The 23,482-nt window shown below is 42.0% G+C and overlaps 1 protein-coding gene and 1 pseudogene across 1 annotated transcript; one reads left to right on the top strand and one right to left on the bottom strand.

The window, feature by feature from the left end:
* Positions 1–245: 245 nt before the first annotated feature.
* On the bottom strand, positions 246–15,241 carry LOC124776456 (activator of basal transcription 1-like). Its single transcript, XM_047251464.1, has 4 exons — positions 14,955–15,241; positions 14,701–14,878; positions 13,596–13,976; positions 246–863 (listed from the first exon to the last, which is right to left on the bottom strand). The coding sequence occupies exons 1-3, from the start codon at positions 15,166–15,168 to the stop codon at positions 13,619–13,621; spliced, it is 750 nt and encodes a 249-aa protein (XP_047107420.1). The 5' UTR covers positions 15,169–15,241; the 3' UTR covers positions 246–863; positions 13,596–13,618.
* On the top strand, positions 2,832–2,949 carry LOC124778923 (annotated as a pseudogene).
* Positions 15,242–23,482: the final 8,241 nt, after the last annotated feature.

Here is a 23,482-nt window from a genome sequence, read left to right as displayed (position 1 = left end):
CGAATGGTTATATTAGTTAATATCTTGCAGTATATCAACCATGAAGAATTCCACTAAAATCTTTCTTAGTATGGTAATGAGAGTTACTAACAATCTGCCAAAAATACATGCACCAACTATGGGCCTTTCTTGTCAAACACACTGACCTTATTGCAGGAATAATTTTATCGAGTTGCATTTTTAAATCTATTTACACAAAATCAGATCCTGTAGTATATGATACTACATAATGATTAATATTTAACACTATTATTTATTTATTAGTATTCTTATCCTTCATTACATTATTTGCCATGACAGTCATTCTTCAGTATTTCATTTACAAAGCAAATGTTGTAGTATATGTAGTCAGTGTTTACCCACTGAACTAACGCAAAGAGAAATGAACACTTCTGCACAGCAAAATACAAATTACCCCATGCAAGTATACTTCTCATCATTAATCAATGCAATAAAAAAGTCCTGCTCCACTTGACAGCAAGTTATTCACAGCACCTGACTTGTATGAAATTCTCTCACTGTTCTAATTGCGGAACATTTTCAGCAGAAACTCAGCAGTAAGCCATAAAATAATTATATAAAAGGCACACTTCACTTTCAGTAGTCTTCTTCCATCTATGAAGATGATGTAGACTTTTAAATATCTAAATTTCTACTGAAATATGATGCACATAGAATACGGAGAGATTTTATAAAGTAAATTTGTCAATTATTGCACATTTTATCAATGTAATTTGTAATTACAAATTAATTACTAGACTTTGGAACAGTGGGAAATACTGCCTCATACTTCTTGATAAAGGAGTGTGCCAATGAAATATAAATGGGATCCACTTCTTAGATCTTAATTTGTTTCTTGTAATCTGTGAACAAATACATAACTTAGATTTTCATGCGATGACAACAAAAAGTGACTAATGTAAGTATATATGATCACTATCTATTAGAAAGTAACATCTGGTAACCCAGGTGGTTCCAGACATTAGAATTTCCCCAAATGAAAGTGCCATCAACATTTGAGTCTTCTATTCTTAGGATCTGCGAAGGAAAACGCAGTTGTTTCCAAAATACTTCACAACATATTGGACAACAACTGAAATGGGAGAATTCCCCATAACCACAGGGTACAAAGTATGTTATCAATAGCTTCATAGACACTACTTCTGCAGGGCAAACATCTAGTTCCACCACAAATCGATTTTCTTTTTCCTTCTGGTATTTTGTACTCAGTACATTCAGTACTCAGATGATCAAATCTTGCAACTGGCCTAACTATTGGCATGGATCAAAACAAATAAATATCTTACTCAGGCCGAGTGATCTAGAAACTAAATTGCCAAGGTGCCGCTTCTCCCGCTATCCAGATGTACCATTTTCATGCTACCCATGAATATAAAAAATACCAATTTGGTTATCACATGAGGTGGATTTTTCATTCAAGGTTTGAACCATAAATGTCTTTATCAGCAGATAAATGTTTTTGCTTGGTCCAATGGCTATGAAAAATCAATAATAATGCCAAACAATATTTTTCTAACAAGGGAAACTCCCCAGCACACCCCCTTCAGATATAGTGGTAAGAGGACTCTAAGGACAGCCCATCGCAAACTGAACACAGCTCAAGCATAAAAACAGGAAGATGGTGTACCGGACTGTGAAGAAAAAGCAAAATAGAAACAGCGAACGGCCTAAGAACAAGAAGTGTAATATGGAGCAGCCAGGAAGAAAAGTGGCGTCGTGTTAAGTGGTTAGGGTGTTGGACTGCCTGGCGGACATGCCATGTTCAAACCTTCTTTGTGCCAATACTCTCTCTTCCTTCCTCCCCCCCCCCCCCTCCCGCTGTTCACTTTATTCAGGTTCAGGTGGTTTGGGGAAGGAGACCAAACAGCGAGGTCATCGGTCTCATCGGATTAGGGAAGGATGGGGAAGGAAGTCAGCCGTGCCCTTTCAAAGGAACCATCCCGGCATTTGCCTGGAGCGATTTAGGGAAATCACGGAAAACCTAAATCAGGATGGCCAGAGGCGGGATTGAACCGTCGTCCTCCCGAATGCGAGTCCAGTGTCTAACCACTGCGCCACCTCGCTCAGTCACTTTATTCAAATTTGTGTGTGTGTATCATGGTGTAACGCTCGTTCGCAGCAGAGATGCGTAAAGTAGGAACCTATAGTGACAGTTGATTCTGTACTATTGCTCTATTAACAGATTTCAAATCTAAACTGAAAACGTTTGATGACAAGGCAACAAAACAACTTAATCCTGTACCAGATGTCTGATGGGTCATACACAGCAATAGTGACAGTACATTTTTGAAGTTGTGTTTCATTTTGGAAGCATTGACTCTTGAGTTCCTGTGTTGTAACTTAGTTCACACCTGTTTATTTGTTTTCATTTCTGTGAGTTGTCTATGTGATACCTTGAATGCTCTCATTATTAATCACATTTATTTGTGACAGTAACGTATTCTTACCACATGGCTCATATTCTATAACCAACGTATAGCATGAGAACTGCCACGAATACAGAAAGAACAAACATTTCAACGACCAGATGGACAGTTTATAAAGTTGTGGGAAAAAAAGGTGAAATGAGATAATTTTGAACATGGTCCACTCACTTTGCAGCCCAACACCATGACCACTTTATTATACTTCTTGTTCTTGAACCATTCTGTTTCTATTTTCAAAGTTCAGTACACCTTTCTGTTTTCGTGCTTGATCTGTGTTCAGGTTTTGACTGGCTATCCATTGGGCCATCTTATCACTAAATCTTAGGGGTGTGCAATGGGGGAGTTTCCCTTGTAAGTTAACTAATACTCACTAAACTTGGCAATGCCAATGGCCTTACTGCAGTGGTAACACCGGTTCCTGTCAGATCACCGAAGTTAAGTGCTGTTGGGCTGGGCTAGCATTTGGATGGGTGACCATCTGGTCTACCGAGCACTGTTGACAAGCGAGGTGCACTCAGCCCTTGTGAGGCAAACTGAGGAGCATCTTGACTGAGAAGTAGTGGCTCCGGTCTCTTAAACTGACATACAGCTGGGAGAGCAGTGTGCTGACCACATGTCCCCCATATCCACATCCAGTGATGCCTGTGAGCTGAGGATGACACGACGGCCGGGCGGTACCGTTGGGCCTTCCAAGGCCTGTTCGGACAGCGTTTAGTTTAAACTTGGAAATAAAACTTCAATGTGTAATCAAGAACTAATATTGAAATGAAAATCATTAAACCAAATAGGAAGTTCTATAAATGATAAACATACTGCTAGGAATCAACATGTATTTTATTTACAATGTAGGAAAAGATAGATTGCTACTTACTGTACAGATGACACATTAACTTGCAGACAGGCACAATTTAAAGACTCTTGCATGCAAGCTTTTGGCCACAGCCTTCATCCGAAAAAGAAAGAGAAATACATACCAGTCATTCACACAAAGAAGCACACCTCAGGTACACATGACAGCAAACTCCAGCTGCTTGGATCACAACAGGCTCTGGTCTGAGCTGCCAGAGTTGGTGGTTGTGTATGCGTGAGATGTGCTTGCTTCTCTGAATGGTGTGTTTTCCCCTTTCTTTTTCTGACGAAGCCTGTGCCTGAAAGCTTACATGTAAGTGTCTTAATTGTGCCAGTCAGCAACTGAATGTATGATCTTTACAGTTAGCAGCAAGCTATATTTTCCCACGCTGTTGGTATTCCAATCTGGAATTTCTGTTTGATGTATTTTATTTGTTATTCTTTTTAACTTATATTCAGGCAACATTTTCCAGAAGTGGACAATGGACATTAATCAAGACAATCAAATGAATTAATGCCACAATACTGACTTCACTGTCATACTTCCTGAAAGCAAAGGTTTCTAATCCCTCACAGATTATGTGCTCAAAACAGGTATTAATTTTAAAAAATTAATATGTACAAAGAGAGCAACAGGCTGGAAGTTCAAATCACCTGTACGCAATCAAAACCTACAATATAATACACTATGGTACAGTCTAGTACAATACAACACCCAACCCGAACTTTAAGGCCACACTCTTTCTTACCAAGTTGTCTACACTTACATCCACAACAACTGAGCAACTAGATCTGCTAACTTCTTACAATTTTTTTTAATCTTATGTCCATCGATAATATCACATGTTTAGCTCTACTCTCTCTTGCCTCTTTGAATGTTGCACACATTCTTCTTATCTACATAATACCCAGCATACCACTGCAAAATGCAGCATCATATATTACAGTTTCTTTCAATTCCAATCATATTTGGAGTGTGAGAATAATGACTGCTTGAATGCCCCTGTGCATGCTGGAATTAGATTAACTTTCTCTTCATGGCAGGGGGCTGAAGACTATCTCTAGATTCTTCACCCAAGTTCTTGAACTTTTGTAAGTGAACTTTCATGGAGTAATTTATCTACAAGTGTCTGCCAATACAGATTTTTCAAAATTTCCCTTATGATTTCCCACGAGTCAAATGAACCTGTGACCATTTGGACAGCCCTTCTTTGTACACATTCATTTAGCATTGCTGGTTGATCTATTTGGCAATTTTTCCTTCATGTGAAGCCACAGTTATATAAAACTCACAGAAAGATATAAATGCCATCTGACTGTATGATATGCTTTATAACATGATCTAGAATTCAGCCTTAGGCCATTTTCAAATATTACAAATGTCAAAAATCATCTGACTTGGGTGGAACACAAGTTAACATTAAGATATATATATTTGACACAATTAAAATACAGAAAGTCAGATGTTGCTATTAATATTGCCGGCCACATTATTAACATATAACATGAACAACAAGCATGCCTAAAATTACTTCTATTTCTCTCGGTGACTCTCCGTCTGAGATTACATGCTGGGCCCTCCCTACCAGTAAAGCCTCAATCCACTCACAAAGTTAGATTGATATCCCACATGATTGCACTTTCAGCAGTAAGTGCATGTCTTATACTGTGTCAAATGCTTTTCGGAAGCCAAGAAAACCTGCACCTACACAACTGCCTTGGTCCACAACTTTCAAGGTGTTACATGAGAAAAGCGAAAGTAGAGTTTCACATGATTGGTGTTTTTTGAATACATGCTGGTTAACAAACAGGTGGTCGTTCTATAGAGGTGCCTCATTATGTTCAAATTGATAATGTGTTCTAGGATTCTACAAAATGTACATGCCAACTGAACTATAGTCTCTTAGATCACTTTTGTTAGCCTTCTTGTACATGGGTTGGACTGGAGCTTTTTTTCCAACCATTGGGCACAGGTTTTTCATCACGGGATGTATGCCATATTATGGTTGAAATGGGAGCTAATTAAGCTGCAAATTTTGTATAGAATCTGATAGGGCTCCCACTGGGTCCTGGGCCCTGTTTAATTTTAGTTATTTTAGATGTTTCTCAATGCCAAGACACACACACACACACACACACACACACACACACACACACACACACAGACAGAAATGAAAGATTGTGTGTTATTATTGGCTGGGAGAACCCATCTGGGGTAGTTTGGCCACTGGGTGAAAGTCTTTCTACTTAATGCAACTTTGGTGACTTGCACCTTGATCATGATGATGAGATGAAAAGATCAGGATAGCATAAACACCCAGTCTCTCAATGAAGCAATCTCGAACCTGGCTACGAATTAAACATGGGACCCTGCTATCTAGAGGCAGTGATGCTAAGCATTAGATCATGAGCTTTGCAAGGACAGGGACGGAAGGACAGGGACGGAAGGACAGGGACGGACACACGTGTTTTTTCATGTTTTGAGGGAGAGAGAGAGAGAGAGAGAGAGAGAGAGAGAGAGAGAGAGAGAGAGAGAGAGAGAGACAGATATTCACAGTACTGTGATTTATATAATGAATTTTGGTGGGTTAGAGGAAGCTGAATAGTCTATTACATGCCTCGCATGGTTTTACTCTTTAACAGATTCATGGTTTACAATACATCAATGTTTTGGACAATGTAACTTCAGGCCAGCTCACCCAAACATGTCATCAAGACTGTGCAATTATATGAATAAAACAGAAACTTATGTACTGTCAGACCTGTTATATGAAATAGACAGTGTAACAAGTTGCAATAACTTCAAACATTGCAAATGTGGTCATGTCAAGGCTTTGGTAGCTCAGTTGGTAGAGCACTTGCCCGTGAAAGGCAAAGGTCCTGAGTTCGAGCCTCAATACAGCACACAGTTTTAATCTGCCAGGAAGTTTCATATCAGTGCACACTCCATTGTAGAGTGAAAATTTCATTCTAGAAACAACCCCCAGGCTGTGTCTCTGCAGTATCCTGAGTCCGGCAACCGAAGATGAAGTTGCAGGGCAGCCAAAGAAGGACATAGCGAAGAATATGGGCCATGTCAACCGGGCGCCGCACCGACACTGAGGTGGGTCTTCATGGTGCAGGAGGTAGCCATGGGTCAGTCAAGCATGGCCAATACGGAGCCGGCAGAGAACCACGGAGTCCCTGCGAGAGGCCCTCATCGAGGACTTACAAATTCGCGGTCCCCTAAATGGTTCGCAGTTTGTTGTGCGTACTGAGATTTCGCCATTCTGTCTCCCAAAGCTGAAAAACCTTGCGGCGTAATAACGAACGCAGGTCAGTTGCGGGGATGCCCATCTCCAGAAGTGGTTTCTGTGTAGCCTGTTCGGCCATCCTGTCAGCAAGTTCATTTCCTGGAATTCCGACATGACCAGGGGTCCCGATGACCACCACTGCTGGACCATTCCAGGGCATAGATGGACTCATGGATGGATGTTACCAAAGGATGACGAGGGTAGCACTGGTCAAAAGTTTTCAGGCTGCTCAAGGAGTCAGTACATAAAAGAAAAGACTCCCCAGGGCATAAATGAAGATACTGAAGTGCACAAGAAATGGCCACCAGCTCTGCAGTGAATACACTGCAGCCGTCAGGTAAGGAATGCTGTTCAGTATGGGTGCCGTGCACGTAGGGAAAGCCAATGCGACCATCAGCCATCAAGCCGTCGCTGTAAGCCTCTTCAGAGCCCCAGAATACGTCAAGAATTGAGAGGAAGTGACAGCAGAAAGCCGCAGGATTAATGGAGTCCTTAAGACCATGTGGAAGGTCCAGAAGAAGCTGCGGGCAAGGCGTACACTATGGAGGCGTACGTGAACGGACCACAAGTAAAGGTAGTGAAGGGAAGGACTCCAGTTCAGAGAGAAGGGACCACACACAAACCACAATCGTTAGCCCCGACCTGGGCCACTGAGGTGGGAGATTGACTGCTGTGGGCGGGAAAAGGAGACAGTAATTCAGATGCTCAGAGGAATGTGTGCTGTGTAACTGGCGAGCAGTTGTGCATGTCTGATCTGCAATGGAGGGACACCAGCCTCCACCAGTACGCTGGTCACTGGACTCGCCCTAAAAGCTCCTGTTGCTAATCGAACCCCACAGTGGTGCACAAGGTCGAGTAAATGCACTGCTGAAGGCGCTGCCGAACCATAAACCACACTCCCATAGTCAATTCGGGATTGGACAAGGGCTCTGCAGCAGTGTAGAGCGATCTGCACCCCAAATGGTGTTGCTCAGGCAATGGAGGGCATTGAGGTGCTGACAGCACTTCTGCTTAAGCTGACGAAGATGAGGGAGCCAAGTCAATCGAGCATCGAAAACCAGCCCTAGGAATTGATATGTCTCCACTACAGCGAGTGGATCATCATTAAGGTAATGTGCTGGTTCTGGATGAACAGTACGACGCCAACAGAAGTGCATGAACGCAACTTTGCAGCTGAAAACTGGAAGCCGTGGGCTAGAGCCCATGACTGTGCCTTGTGGATGGCTCCCTGTAGGCACCGCGCAGCAACAACAGTACTGGAGCAGAAGTATGAAATGCAGAAGTCATCTGCATACAGAGAAGGTGAGACGGAGGGTTCGACAGCTGCTGCTAGACCGTTAATGTCCACTAAAAATAGAGTGACACTTAATACAGAACTCTGCAGGACTCCGTTCTCCTGGATATGGATGGAACTATTGGAGGCACCAACTTGGAAATGGAAAGCACAGAGTGACAGGAACTCTTGGATAAAACTCAGGAGCCGGCCCCGGAGACCCCACTCATACAATGTGGCGAGGATATGATTTCGCCAGGTCGTGTCATATGCTTTACGTAAGTCAAAAAAGATGGCAACCAGGTGTTGGCAACTGGAAAGGGCTGTTCGGATGGCACACTCGAGGGACACAAGATTATCAGTAGTAGGGTGACCCTGGCGGAAGCCGCCCTGACATGATGCCAACAGGCCACGTGACTCCAGGACCCAACCCAACTGCTGACATACTATATGTTCCAGCAGCTTACAGAGAACGTTGGTGAGGCTGATGGGCTGATAGTTATCCACATCAAGTGGGTTTTTACCAGGTTTGAGCACCGGAATGATGGTGCTCTCCCGTCATTGCGATGGAAAGACACTATCGCATCAGATCCGGTTGAAGATAATGAGATGATGTTGCTTGCAGTCACATAAGAGGTGTTTAATCATCTGACTGTGGATCCAATACGGCCCAGGAGCAGTGTCGGGGCAATGTGCAAGGGCACTGAGGAGCTCCCACTATGTAAATGGGGCATTACAGGATTCGCTGTGGCGTGTAATGAACGAGAGGATTTTTCCTTCCAGCCGCCGTTTGAGAGTGTGAAAGGCTGGGGTATAATTCTCCAACGCAGAGGCTCGAGCATAGTGCTCAGCAAAGTGCTCAGCAATCGCGTTGCGTCGGTAGATAACACGCCATTTATGTTAACACCGAGAACATCTGTTGGGGTCTAGTACCCAAAAACACGTTTGATCTTTGCCCAGACTTGGGAATGTGACGTATGGCACCCAATCAATGGTTGAGACGTATCTCCCCCAACACTCAGCCTGCATCCGTCGTTTGATAATGTAGCGACCACAGGCACAGAGCCGTTTAAAGGCTATGAGGTGCTCCAGGGAAGGGTGCCGCTTATGCCGCTGTAGAGCTCGCCGATGCCCCTTAATTGCTTCAGCAACTTCCGGCGACCACCAAGGGACTGCATGACACCTTGGGCACCCTAAAGAGCAAGGGATCGCATTTTCTGTCACGGAAACAATTGTTGTAGTCATCTGCTCAACCATCACAACAATGTTACCGTATAGGGGAGATTCAACGGTGACAGTAGAGGTGTAAGTTTCCCAGTCCGCCTTGTTTAAAGCCCATCTGGGCAGATGTCCTTGGACCTGACGCTGGGGCAGTGACAGGAAGATGGAGAAGTGGTCACTACCACATAGGTCATCATGTTCTCTCCAGTGGATAAATGGGAGAAGTCCTGGGCTGCAAACTGATAAATCAATGGCCCAGTAACTACCATGAGCCACACTGAAATGTGTGGCAGCCCCAGTATTTAAGAGGCAGAGGTTGAACTGAGACAGTAAAGTTTCGACATCTCTGCCACAGCCAGTAAGCATGGTACCACCCCACAAGGGGTTACGGGCATTAATTCTCCCGTAAGCAGGAAAGGTTTTGGGAGTTGATCAATCAGTGCAGCTAATACATTCAGGGGTACTGCACCATCTGGAGGAAGATATACACTGCAGACAGTTATTTCCTGCGTTGCCCTTATTCTGACAGCCACAGCTTCAAAAGGGGTTTGAAGGAGCACATGTTCACTACAGACTAAGTTTAGGACATGAACGCAAACTACACCTGACACACTATTATAGTCGCTACTGTTCCTAAAATATCCCTTATAGCCGCAGAGGGCAGGGGTCCGCATTGCCGGGAACCAGGTTTCCTGGAGGGCAATGCAGAAAGCAGGTGTAAAGCTTAACAGTTGCTGTAGCTCAGCCAGGTGGTGGAAAAAACCGCCACCATTCCACTAGAGGATGATGTGTGAGACTAGGAAGGCATGGAACATTCAATTGGGCAGTTAATGCCTCAGAGTCACCTACTGCCACTGTCTGATTGCTTGAGCAGTCCATATCAATTGTGTCTGAGGGTTTGGTGAGATCTAGGTAATCAGCAGGTGCCAAAATCTCCACCCCATCCTCAGACACAGAGCTTGTAGGTAGTGGTGGTGTGGGTGCCAATGCAATTTCCTTGGTCTTAGGGGTTTTCTTTTTGAATTTCTCTCACTGCTCCTTGGGTTTCCCTGGCTGGTAGGACTTCACTGGCTCAGTCTCCAGTACTGAGGATGTGTGTGAAGCCCTACAACCAGCTGCTTTTGGGCTATTCGGCCATTGGCAGGTGTCATCTTTCCCACTAGCAGAAACCTGGGAAGGGAGTGACCCAAGGGACCCGTTCCTAGTGAGAGAAGCCGAATAAGACTTACGCTTCTCCGGCTTAGAAGTGGGGACAGACGTCCCTGATGGTGGGGGAGGGGGGGAGGGGGGGGCATGTTGCTCTTGAAGTAGGTGGTGCAGGAGCAAAAGGGAGGGAAGTGCTCCCCACCATCAAGGGGCAGGTGTAGTCTTCCAGCTCTGAAAGGTGACTCGGGTTGATGGAGCTGATGGTGACAGAATTGTTGTAGCGGCGGCGTAAGACGATGTCATATGCACAGGATGCAGATGTTCAAATTTTCTCTTAGCCTCAGTGTAGGTCAATCGGTCCAGAGTCTTTTACTCCAATATTTTCCTTTCTTTCTGGAGAATCCTGCAGTCTGACAAGCAAGGCAAATGGTGCTCTCCGCAGTTGACACAGATGGGAGGTGGGGCACGCAGAGCATTGGGATGTGATGGGCTTCCACAACCTTGGTATGTGACGCTGGAAATACAGTGGAGAGACATATGGCGGAACTTCCAGCACTTAAAGCACCGCATCAGGGGAGGGATATAGGGCTTTACATCACAGCGGTAGACCATCACCTTGACCTTCTCAGGCAATGTATCACCCTCAAAGGCCAAGATGAAGGCACCGGTCGCAACCTGATTATCCCACAGACACTGGTGGACACGCCGAATGAAATGTACACCTCACTGCTCTAAATTGGTGCGCAGCTCATTGTCAAACTGCAGCAGAAGGTCCCTGTGAAATATGATAGCCTGGACCAAATTTAAGCTCTTATGGGGCATGATGGTTACAGAAACATCCCCCAGTTTGTCACAAGCGAGTAACTCTTGTGACTGGACAGAGGATGCTGTTTTGATCAAGACTGACCCAGTTCTCATTTTGGACAAGCCCTCCACCTCCTCAAACTTGTCCACTAAATGCTCAACAAAAAACTGAGGCTTCATCATCATGAAAGATTCCCCATCAGCTCTCGAACATACAAGGTACCGGGCTGGATAAGATCCATTGCCATCTTTACCCTGAAGTTCCTCCCATGGTGCAGCCATGGAGGGGAACGATTTGGGGTCGTACTTCTGTGCACTGAATTGAGCTCATGATCGCTTAGAGACTGCTGGTGTTTCACCACCAGCAAGAGATGATGGACTACACTTCATCGCATGGCATCTGCCCTGATGCCACCCACTCCGACCACGGGCCCTCCCCACAGGCGCCACCCAGCCGCAGCAAAGGCCACCTGGCAGAATGGCCATTCCCAGGAGTCCTTATGCCCCAGGGGGATGGGCATCTACCCCTTGGCATACGTGGGGAGTAAACGGCACAGGCATCAACAGAGTGATCCCTGTGTGGTCAGGGGGCTGCAATCAACAGGGTACATGGGCCCCACCACAATGGACTGGCTACCGTGCTAGATATCAAGTGCAAAGAAGTCCATGGTCGTTGTCGACGCAGAAAGCAACACTACATAGTGCATGGTGGAAAACGCACCCAGGAAGGTGGTCCTCAGCTAAGAGATGGAGAATGGGCAGGACTGCAAAGCAATGATGAGAAAGTGGGCTAAAGATCTCAATGCACGATGGACACGATGCACTATGTAAGGCACCTTTCCCCAATTGGCTCACTCTTCAGGAAAATTTTGAAGAATGGAAGTCAAACCCTACAAGTGACCATCACATAAAGGCCATAACGCGTGAGTCTCCTTTTAGTCGCCTCTTACGACAGGTAGGAATACCTCGGGTATATTCTAACGCCCGGACCACAGGGGGAAGTTTGTATATTATGCGAGAAGCAAAATACAACTCTGAGTGATTCAGGGAGGATGCTTCCAATTTTCCAGCACTATGATAGGAACCTCTGGAGAGTTTTGGTGATACATGGTGCCAAAGAGATGCTCTTTCAAAGCTAGTTTATAGGTGTGGGTGGAGAATTAGGGGCATGTGTGGCAAGAACTGTCCAACAAAATCATCGAACACATCATATTCTAGTCCCATCACAGGCATATCCTACCCCGTAAGAAGCAGCACTAGCCACGAGAGCAATCATGACATATACCAATTCTGCTCTAATCTTTGCACATCCTTTTACGTGGACATGGCAATCAATCAGTTGTCTACCTCGAGAAATGGCATTGGCCATAACATGGCCTACGAGCATAGCTCACTACCCATAGGCAGAACACCTTACTTAGTACAACAAATTCGACTCTAAAGACACAGTTCTCTTTCCTCGGTTCTCTGTCTTCAACCCCCACTCCCCCCATTCAAACATACTCCTGCACCACACAAAGAAAGCTGAGAGTTATTTTCAATGTTGTTTATGTGTCAATTGGTCATTCAGCTACAGAGTGAGTGGCAACCTCTACTCAGAACTTTATTTGTTTTCTACACATGACTGCCCCATATCATAGTAATTCATTATTTCTCTCATTCTGTACAGTGTGTAGAGCTGCTGAAGCCAAGGAGCTGGCTAGTTCATGTGTCATGGACATAATTGGTTCATGTAATTACCATTGTTAAGGATCCCCAGTCTATTAATGACAATATATTTGAAACCGTATCCTTCAGGAAGCAAACTTAAATGGCCAATCTCTTTAGAAATTGATGACATAGATATTTTGCATGCAAGCCTTACAAAAGACTAATAAAACCGATGAAAACTTTTTATAATAACCTACATCATTTAAATGGCTCCTGTCACACTCAACAAATCTGTTGACATCAAAAATCAAGGGTTGGGTGGAGTGATCTAGAAGATGCTTAAAGAAGTGTTTTACAGTTAACATTGTTTTGTTGTGGGTGAATGCCAACTTCATAACTGCCAACACAAAATCAGTATCCTCATTAGATTCTAACAGGATGTTACCACATTTCTCACTGTGTAAGCATTACTTTCATAAACTATCTGACTTGCCATAGAAAAAAATCAACTTTAAGGGAAAATAAAAATAACTGCAACTAACAACCTTCCCTATACTTACGGAGATGATTTAAACACATAAGTTATTAGCGAATGACCAACTGTTCCTTCTCAGGACACTAAATTGACATAATTACTGAAGAAGTAAATGATAGTACATCTGTTATTAGCTGTGTGAAGTTGACTACCTAATGATCCACTTGTGAAAATAAAAATCATGAACAGAAGCCAAGGAACTGCACACACAAACTAAGTTGATACTTGGCACAGTGGCTGATGGGAACAACCATATATGGAAAATGTCTTTGTGGTCACCCCTAATTGCATGATGTGTCAACTTAGTTCAGGCAAACATATTGCTCAATAAATTACAAAAAAATTCAAGTCCCTACACTTTAAGAGTAACCACTTACTTTAAAAAAATGGGAGACACTTTTTATGATCCACTATTGAACAGATTCTTGAGAAAGTCAGTTCTAGTTTGCAAATCTCCTACATAATTATTGTTATTCTTGCCACCAGGAATGCCATCATTAGAAGATGTTTTGCATTTATTCACTTGAATTTCACTGTCAGTTTTCCGCTGATGATAATCAATGTCTTGTTTGCCGAGTGTATCATTCATCACTTTTAAACCAGTAACACCTTTGTGTCTGCGAAGTTTTTCACTCCTGTCAATATTCTGAGAGAAGTAATTAGCTTCTCGTTTTGCCTGGGATATTTCTGCTCTCAAACGTTGTTTACGGACAGCTCTTTCATAAGCTAATCTTTCACTGAGATGAACCCATTTGAACCTGCAAAAAAAAAAAAAAGAATATTATCTAAATATAGATGCAACATGTATATTTTATTGGCGGCAATACATTTAGTACTTGCACTGTTTTCCATACAGCTGTGATGGAAAACAGTTCTCTGATGTACATCAGGTCTTGAATACAAATTTGAAACCACAATGGTGGCAAAATGCAACTTCTATGAAATCTGTCACATGGGATTGAGTGGTTAAAGACTTGTTTCAGTTCTGCATGAATCATTAAAACAGTAACCTCCCAACTTATCAACAAAATTGGCCTGTTACATCACAAGATAAAATGGTTACTTTCTAAAAATAATACTAAAGCAGTCTAGGCGAACAACAATATCTGTTTTACAACAAGTGACTGCTATTTTCTACGAAGTCATTATGTCAAATTTTGTTTGCATGTTTGCAAAATTAGTACAGCACGTCATTGCGAGTGTATTTTTGCAATGTGAAGCAGTAAGTACGTTCTGTGATACACGCAGTTTGTTTATACAAAACATGGCAAAATGTGCAACGACACTTTCTGGTCGGGTTTATTTTTATTCGAGCTCCAATCCTTCGCACATCAAGATAGTAGTAGGGTGTTCTGACTAAGAAGTTTGCAAGTACAATATATTTGTATGTAAGGTTTTTACACTTACAGACATTTAGTGCGCTGTACTTCGATTTAAGCCATAAAAATCACTAGGTAGATAACAAGACAAAACATAAATTACCTTGGCAGATATTTTATGCACCAAATATGGTCATAAAATTTGCTTTTCTTTCTTCCGCCTATCTGCGTGTTGTTTAAGGTCTGCGCAACGAATTTGGCCACTTTTTTTCTTTTGAATTCAACCCAGCCTTCTGTGAAATGTTTGGCTGGCTTTCTCTTTTTGTTGCCGACTTCCCTACCTGAAAAGGAAAAGGACAAACCCTAATCTAGAGTTCGAATACTACAGAAAGGTATGTATATTGTGCTGTGTATTACCTATATCTGGTGGTTGTAAATAAACTCTTCCTAACTCGCCAAACTGCCCAAAAATCTCTCTCACTTTGGTGACGTTCATATACGGTGGAATTGTAGATAAATATATTATTCCACGTTTCGCCTTGCTGGTTTTCCTTTGCACTCGGTGTTTGTCTGTACTTAAACTTTCATCGTCGACAACCGATCCATCACTTACGCTGCCTGAGAAAGACATTATTCTTATGACAACTTCTTTCGTAGGAAGTACGATACATAAACACTACACACAACAACTGTACCACGTGCTATCCAAAGTTATTGTACCGATAAGATAGAGCTGAGATGGAATAATCAAAGTCTTACAACATAGATTGTGGTCGATACTGAGAGCGAACGGATGCCGAAATAGCGCTCAACAGACACAAGAACTTCAAGCCAATCGGAGACATCAATCGCTCCATATTTCAGGAATATTTCTTAATGCTGTAGGGGTGCTGCTGACGGCGTGTACCGTATGTAAGACGTAGGGAACCTTTCTACACTATTTTTCGTATTTTGATTCTCTAAAGGCCCGTCCACACGCAACGATCTGTCTGCGCAAATGTCTGTGCACATCACATCTGCGCAGACAGATCGGTGCGTGTAGACAGAAGATTTGCACCAACCTGAGGTGTGTGCAAACCTGGAAGTTGGAGCTGGAGGTTTGAGCGAAACCTCTCAAATCTGTGGGTTCAAACCACATCTGCGCAGACAAGTAGGAGCGTGTGGACAGGAGATCGCCGCAAATCTGGCGCCAAACAGCTGTTTGCTCATTCTAGTGTTTGTATTTGTGCGCACAGGGCATTAAAATGGCTGATACTCGCCAGTGTTCTCGAGAGTTTGTAAGTGAATTCATTGAAATATATAGAAACCACACATGTTTGTGGAGGATTAAAACTAAAGAATATAGTGACTGAGACAAAAAAAAGCAGCATACAATGCTCTAATTGAAAAATAGCGGGCAGTTGACGCCTCGGTAAACAGAGAAACAGTAAAAAAAAATTCGTTGCGAACAGTTTACCGAAAAGAGTTATCCAAAGTTCAGAAATCTAGAAGATCTAGTGTAGGAGTTTTGTATCCTGGAACAAAAGTTTGTAACAGGTTGCTTCGACACAGTAGCGAAATGAAAATACCTACTCAGAAACAAAGTAAACCATAGCTCATTGGCCATGTAGGTATATAATTTCTAATAATATAGGCCTACTGTGTTTCAAACACGTCTACAGCACCAAAAATATTGTCTGTAACTTGACAAACTTAATTTACTTGACTTGCCTTCATGAACTCATCCTTCCGGACAGCGTAAATAGCTTCACATGTGTTGGGTATTATTTCACTCAAAGCTTGTTTCGATATTACCAGTTGAAAATTCCAAACCCTTGTAGCTCCTTCCTGTTGCTAGGAATCTTAATGTTACTGCCAGCCGTTCATGAGGAGAAATTGCCCTTCTCATACAAGTATTTTTTCTCATAATATGAGGGGTTACAAGCTTTAAGAGATAATTATAAGTTTCGACATCCATCCGCAAATAATTTCGCCAGTCGTTAGGTTCGCCCTGCAACTCGCGCAGTAAATGTACGAGAGAAAACTGCTTTCGCTTTAGATTAGATTAGATTAGATTAGATTTACTTTCATTCCAATTGATCCGTAGTGAGGAGGTCCTCCAGGATGTGGAACATGTCAGAAAAACAACAATACATGACAAATATTTAAACTAAAACAAATAAGCTAATGTACCATTCCACAGGTCCCAAGTGGAATGATCGTCATTTTTTAATGAACACTAAGAGTCATTTTACAAATACTATTGCACTGAATTTAAAATAAAAAAGTTTTATATTTATTTATAAGGTAAGAAACATGTAATACAACTACTGTAATACTTATTTACAATGAACACATTACTGCACTGAAATGGTGCAGAAGTTAGATTATACTTACACACACACACACACACACACACACACACACACACACACACACACACACACACACACACACACACAAATTTTCAGTGAACACATTACTGCACTGAAATTGTGCAGAAGTTATGTTGTACTTATATACAAATCAGTTGGTTTTCCTCAGAAATTCATCAATGGAGTAGAAGGAGTTGGCCTCCAATAAATCCTTTAGGCTTCTCTTAAACTGAATTTCATTGGTTGTTAAGCTTTTTATGGCTGCTGGCAAATTATTGAAAATGTGTGTTCCTGAATAATGCACACCTTTTTGTACAAGACTAAGTGACTTTAAATCCTTGTGAAGATTATTCTTATTTCTAGTATTTATTCCATGAATTGAGCTGTTGGTTTGAAAAAGTGATATATTTTTAATGACAAATTTCATTAAGGAATAAATATATTGGGAAGCTGTAGTTAGTATCCCTAGTTCCCTAAACAGGCTTCTGCAGGATGTTCTTGAGTTCACACCACATATAATTCTTACTGCACGTTTTTGTGCCCGGAAAACTTTAGCTTGGCTTGATGAATTACCCCAGAAAATAATCCCATATGACATTATGGAATGAAAGTAAGCATAGTATGCCAGCTTTTTCATTTTTATATCCCCTATGTCTGACAAAATTCGCATTGCAAACAGAGATTTGTTAAGACGCTTCAGCAGTTCTGTGGTGTGCTCCTCCCAGTTGAATTTATTATCAAGCTGTAATCCCAAGAATTTAACGCCGTCCACTTCTTCTATCTTCTTGTCATCATATGTTAGACATATACTCTTGGGACACCCCTTACAAGTTCTGAACTGCATGTAGTGTGTTTTTTCAAAGTTTAGTGACAAAGAATTGGATAGGAACCAGTGATTAATGTCTACAAATATTTTATTGGCTGATCTTTCTAAGACTACACTTGATTTGCTATTTATTGCAATGTTTGTATCATCAGCAAACAAAACAAACTTGGCATCTGGTAATGTTACTGATGAAAGGTCATTGATATACACAAGAAAAAGTAAGGGCCCCAAAATGGAACCTTGTGGGACCCCACATGTAATTAGTTCCCAGTTGGATGATGCCTGATAGCTTGATACATGTCTCTTTCCTAATAACACCCTTTGTTTCCTGCCAGAGATATAAGATTTGAACCATTTTGCAGCATTTCCTGTTACACTATAATATTCTAGTTTACTTAAAAGGATATTGTGATTTACACAGTCAAATGCCTTTGACAGATCACAAAATATACCAGTTGCCTGCAATTTTTTGTCTAATGAATTAAGTACATTTTCACTGTAAGTGTAGATAGCCTTCTCAATATCAGAACCTTTTAGAAATCCAAACTGTGACTTTGACAGTATGTTATTTGAGATAAGATGGTTATAAAGACGACTGTACATTACTTTTTCGAAAATTTTTGAGAATGCTGGCAACAGTGAAATTGGACGGAAATTTGATGCTATTTCTTTATCTCCCTTCTTAAACAGTGGCTTAACTTCAGCATATTTCAGCCATTCGGGAAATATTCCACTGATAAACGACTGGTTACACAGATAGCTGAATATGTTACTTAGCTCAGAATCACATTCTTTAATTAACTTTGTTGATATTTCATCATACCCACTAGATGTTTTTGATTTTAAAGATTTTATGATGGACATTATTTCTGTTGGGGTAGTGAGGGTCAAATTCATATTATGGAAGTTACTTGAAATGTCTGGTCTAAGGTAATCCATAGCAGCATCTACCGAACCTGACAACCCCATCTTTTCAGTAACAGTTATAAAATGTTTGTTAAAAAGTTCTGCAACACTATACACATCTGTCACCAATGCATCATTTACTCTTAATGCTATTTGTTCCTCTTCATGTCTGGTTCTACCGGTCTCCTCCTTCACTATATCCCATATTGTCTTTATTTTGTTATCTGATATGACTATCTTTTCCTTGTAATATATTTGCTTTGACATCCGTATTACAGTCTTTAATATTTTGCAGTATTTCTTATAATGTGCTATAGCATCAACATTGGAAATGTTTCGGATTGACAGATACAGTTTTCTTTTTGTTTTACAAGATACCCCTATTCCTCGAGTAATCCATGGCTTCTTTGTAGACTTTGCTCTAACCTTGGTAAGTTTTGGGGGAAAGCAGTGTTCAAATAAGGTAAGCACTTTATTAGCAAAAATGTTATATTTTTCATTCATGCCATGAGCACTGTAAACATCAGTCCAGTGAATGTCTCTGAGGAGTGTCCTAAAATAATCAATTTTTGGCTTACTGATTACCCTCTTGAGCTCAGATTTAACAGATTTTATATCCTGTTCAGTATTAACATTTAACAGAAGGAACTGCATGTCATGGTCTGAGAGGCCATTGACTATTGGTTTTGTAATATAATTTTGTTCATTTGACTTTTCTATAAAGATATTATCAATGGCTGTTTGTGAGCAAGTGGTTATCCTAGTGGGGAACTTTACTGTGGGAATTAAGTTGAATGATAGTGTTACTAACTCAAATAGGTTCTTATTGGGAGAGTCTTTAAGGAAATCTACATTGAAATCACCAGCAACCACTATTTCTTTGTTTTTGGTTGTTAAATGGGCCAGTACAGCTTCAAGGTGGTTTACAAACAGATTAAAGTTACCTGCAGGTGCTCGATATACACTTAATATTATGAAAGATTTTTTGTGAAAATCTAATTCTGTTGCACATGCTTCCATATGCTGTTCTAGGCAAAATTTATGAATGTCTATGTTCTTAAATTTATGACAGTTCCTGATGAATGTGGCAACTCCTCCTTTCTCCATTTCTGATCTACAATAGTGAGATGCTAACCTAAACCCTGTAACACTTAAAAGTTCTATACCAGTGGTCACATGATGTTCAGAGAGGCAGATTATGTCAGCTGGGTTTGAAGACTCTAATTCATCTATGCAGATAGTTAATTCATTAATTTTATTTCTCAGTCCTCGAATATTTTGATGCAATAAAGATAGCTGACATTTTACATTGACTGACTTAAAATTGGATGGAGTTAAAATATCTGCTGACAGTTGAAAATTCTTAACCAATGGCTGTTTATGTTGATGTAATAAGCTGGAATTATGTTTTTTGATTTCTTTCTCAAACTGAAGGTTTGTCTCAGTTCTAACCTCTCTTAAAATTTGTTTTCTTTCTGTCCTCCCTACCCTAAAAAAGGGTCTTTTCTGAATCCTATAACCACTGGTATTTTACCACTCATGACAGTGCCTCCCCCCTTTAACTTTCCTGCTATTTCCCCAGCCAATTTACCCTTCCCCTTCCTGTTGAGGTGAAGGCCATGCCTAGTATAATCCCACCTACTGACAGAATCAACATGAACCACACCAATGTGTGACCCCGCACCCGACATGAGCAGCCGTTCCAGCTCCAAATTAACTCTCTTGACAGAAGAGTTCAAATGAGGTCGGTCATGGCGCCCAAGAACAGATACAAACTCAACACTGGTATGCCTCGATGCTGATGCAATCTTCGCCAGGTCACACTCTATGCTGTACCCAGGATCTCTGTCAATACTGTTACCTGCCCCACCCACTATAACCACGGTGTCTTCCTTAGTGAAATCTTTGCAAAGTGATCCTAAATCCTCTGTCACCTGCTCCAGACCAGCACTAGGTTTAAAAAAATTGGTGACCTGGTATTCTGATCCTAGTTCATCCTGCAAGAGTTGGCCAACACCTCTTCCATGGGAACTACCTAACAACAACACTTTCTTTCTCTTTACTGATTTCCCTACATTCTTACTTTTCAATTTGCTGCTGAAAGTTTGTTGTGCCCTGTCTACACCTGTAACTGCTTGAGGCTCACCAGCTTCTAACTGAAGCAACAGGTCAAATCTATTTTCCACATTCACCATAAAGCTGTCAGACAAAGTTCTAGGCCTGTTCCTCCTGTTGCCTGTTGCCACTTCCCACCTCTCTTTACCCTTCTCCCTCCTTAACCTGTCAAGATCTCCCCTGGCCTTGTCTAACTCAGCCTGAAGGGCAGCAATTTTCCCCTCCTGTTCCAGTATCTTCCTATCTCTACTACAAATCCTACAAAACCACTGATGAGTCTCATTTACTTCCCCTATTCCCACGCCACTACAGTCACCCACGTGGAAAAAACTACAGCACCCATCACACCAAAGCCCCGACCTAACAATTCTACGGCAAGTCAAGCACTTTTCACTCATGATAAACGTAATAATTTATTAAGAATAAGTCAGTTAAATTACAGATAAACACGAAAATATGGTTACACAAATTTGGCCTATACGCAACTGTGTGTAAACAAAAACAAAAGTGCAAAGTTTCTGAAACAACAAGTTAAACTTTACGCTACTTTCCGGAAATGCTAGTTAAATAATGAAGAGGTACGCTAAGTTAAATTGCTGGAGAGAGCAAGGAACAACTAAACGAAATTCTATAGATTTGCTGCAGCAGAACGTAAACAGAAAATACGACTGTACGGTCTTTTCGCGTTTTCTGCTATATTACGTAATGAGAAATGAAACCTTTAATGGTACACTTAAACGGCACACTAATACACTTATTTACCACGTAATCAGTACTAATCTATGTGTTTTATAATCTAAAATAACTTATCTTTACGAGAACACCAAACCTCGCGCTAGTCGCTTGGCTTAGCAGCCACTGTCTCTACCATTTTGACCGCTTTCTCTGTTTCCTGCGGTTGGTCTGAATGTTTTTTGCAACACAAGTTGCGAACACAGACCACAACAGAACTTCCTCCATTTCTATATTTCAAAATAACTGAATAAAATTTTTGACGTTTACGGGGAGCGTTGTCGCTTGCCACTGATATTTCTGTTCTACACCGACAGATGGCGGGCGAGTAGTAGATTGGGGTTTGTGTCATGTGAACACACCACATTTGCAGCGATCTTTTGCATGTACAGACATCTGCGCCGATGTCTGCGCAGATAGATCGTTGCGTGTGGACCGGGCTTAAGGTAGCACCATAGTGAGACATAAAGGGAACGTTTCCCCCACATTATAAGGTAAAATAAATAAAAAGTAAGTGCAAGATCACCCAGCATTTCTGTAAAACTCGCAAGCCAAGTGACTGGCTTGTTCCAAATCTAGCATTATATTTCCAAATCCCTTCCTTTATCAAATTGACATATGTGAATTATGGCAAGCAAAATCAGATGATCTTCTGAGGATTGTGAGACCATATGTTAGTTTACACCTGTTCAGTAAGTGCAGTACACAACACTGTGAGCAGGGGTTGTGGTACATTTATCAGTTGTAGGCTGTTTTGAGGTGTGTAAAGTATTAGTCATGAGCAGCCATATGGCGGAGAAGTTGAGTTAGAGCCAGAGGGATTATGATAATGTTATTAGCAGTAGCCAGGCCAGTCACATGGCTGCTATAAACATCTGGACACACAGCCATGACTGGCCAGCCATCGTCCGCCAAAGCCAGACACGTGTGGCCACACACAATGCTTGCCTCATAACATTACTGGACCCCAACATCAACCAACCGGTTTGCTTTGATTCAGACGACAACAGAAACGCATTTCTCTGTGTACACACCAGATGACAGCAACAACATATCACTCCGTGTACATGCCAGATCGCATCAGCAGTACATTGCTCTGTGTACATGCCAGACTCCAGCAGGCCACACAAGAGACACCAGCGTTGCCCATTAGGAGCGTGTGCATCCAATCTATGCACTAAAATTTATACACATGTCATGTGTCCACATGTCACATAACACCTCCCGGGAATCCTTGCACTCTGTTATTTAAGATGCTGCGCAACCACTACACAACATCACTCACTCACGCTCTGGAATCAGCAGCGAATGTTTCCTGCATCTCATGTGTCGATAGTATTCTTCAGCAGCTCTCAGTGCCACCAAGACACCCAGTCAGTTGTTACCCCAGTGCAGCTAAGCACTGCAACCAAGATAAAGACCAGTTTACACATGATCGAGATAGACACCAACTCTGGATACTGGCCGCACCATCGCCTGGGGCACTGATTGGACACTGATCAGGGACACAAAGTTGGACGACAGATAGAGACTTGGTGGGGAAACAAGCGCTGTATCATTTGAAAGATACAGAGGCAAGCGAGTGTGCTGTGACTTACTCCAGTTCGCTGCAACTAGCGGCACGTCATCATAACGTGCCTGTGTGTAGTATAAAAAGTATTGCACGATAATCTAAGGATGAAGTATCACTAGGCATTGCATCGCCAACGACACCCTAAGACCGGAGCAATTCGGCTTTAGGAATCACCACTCGACAACACAACAACTCCTCCACGTAGTCGAACATATAACACCCGGCTACAACATAAACAAAGCCACAGGGGCCGTGTTCCTAGACATCGAAAAGGCTTTCGATCGTCTCTGGCACAACGGACTCATACGCAAACTAAGCGAAGCTGGTTTCCCGGATGGACTCGTACGTCTCATACACTCATATCTCACGAACAGACGTTTCAACACTAACGTGCAGGATAAACAATCAACACAACACGGTATCCAAGCTGGAGTACCCC

The sequence above is a fragment of the Schistocerca piceifrons genome, chromosome 2 (genome assembly GCF_021461385.2).
Source record: "Schistocerca piceifrons isolate TAMUIC-IGC-003096 chromosome 2, iqSchPice1.1, whole genome shotgun sequence".
NCBI lineage: Eukaryota > Metazoa > Arthropoda > Insecta > Orthoptera > Acrididae > Schistocerca > Schistocerca piceifrons.
The sequence above is the reverse complement of the archived record's forward strand: the minus strand, read 5'-3'. Positions and strand labels throughout refer to the sequence as shown.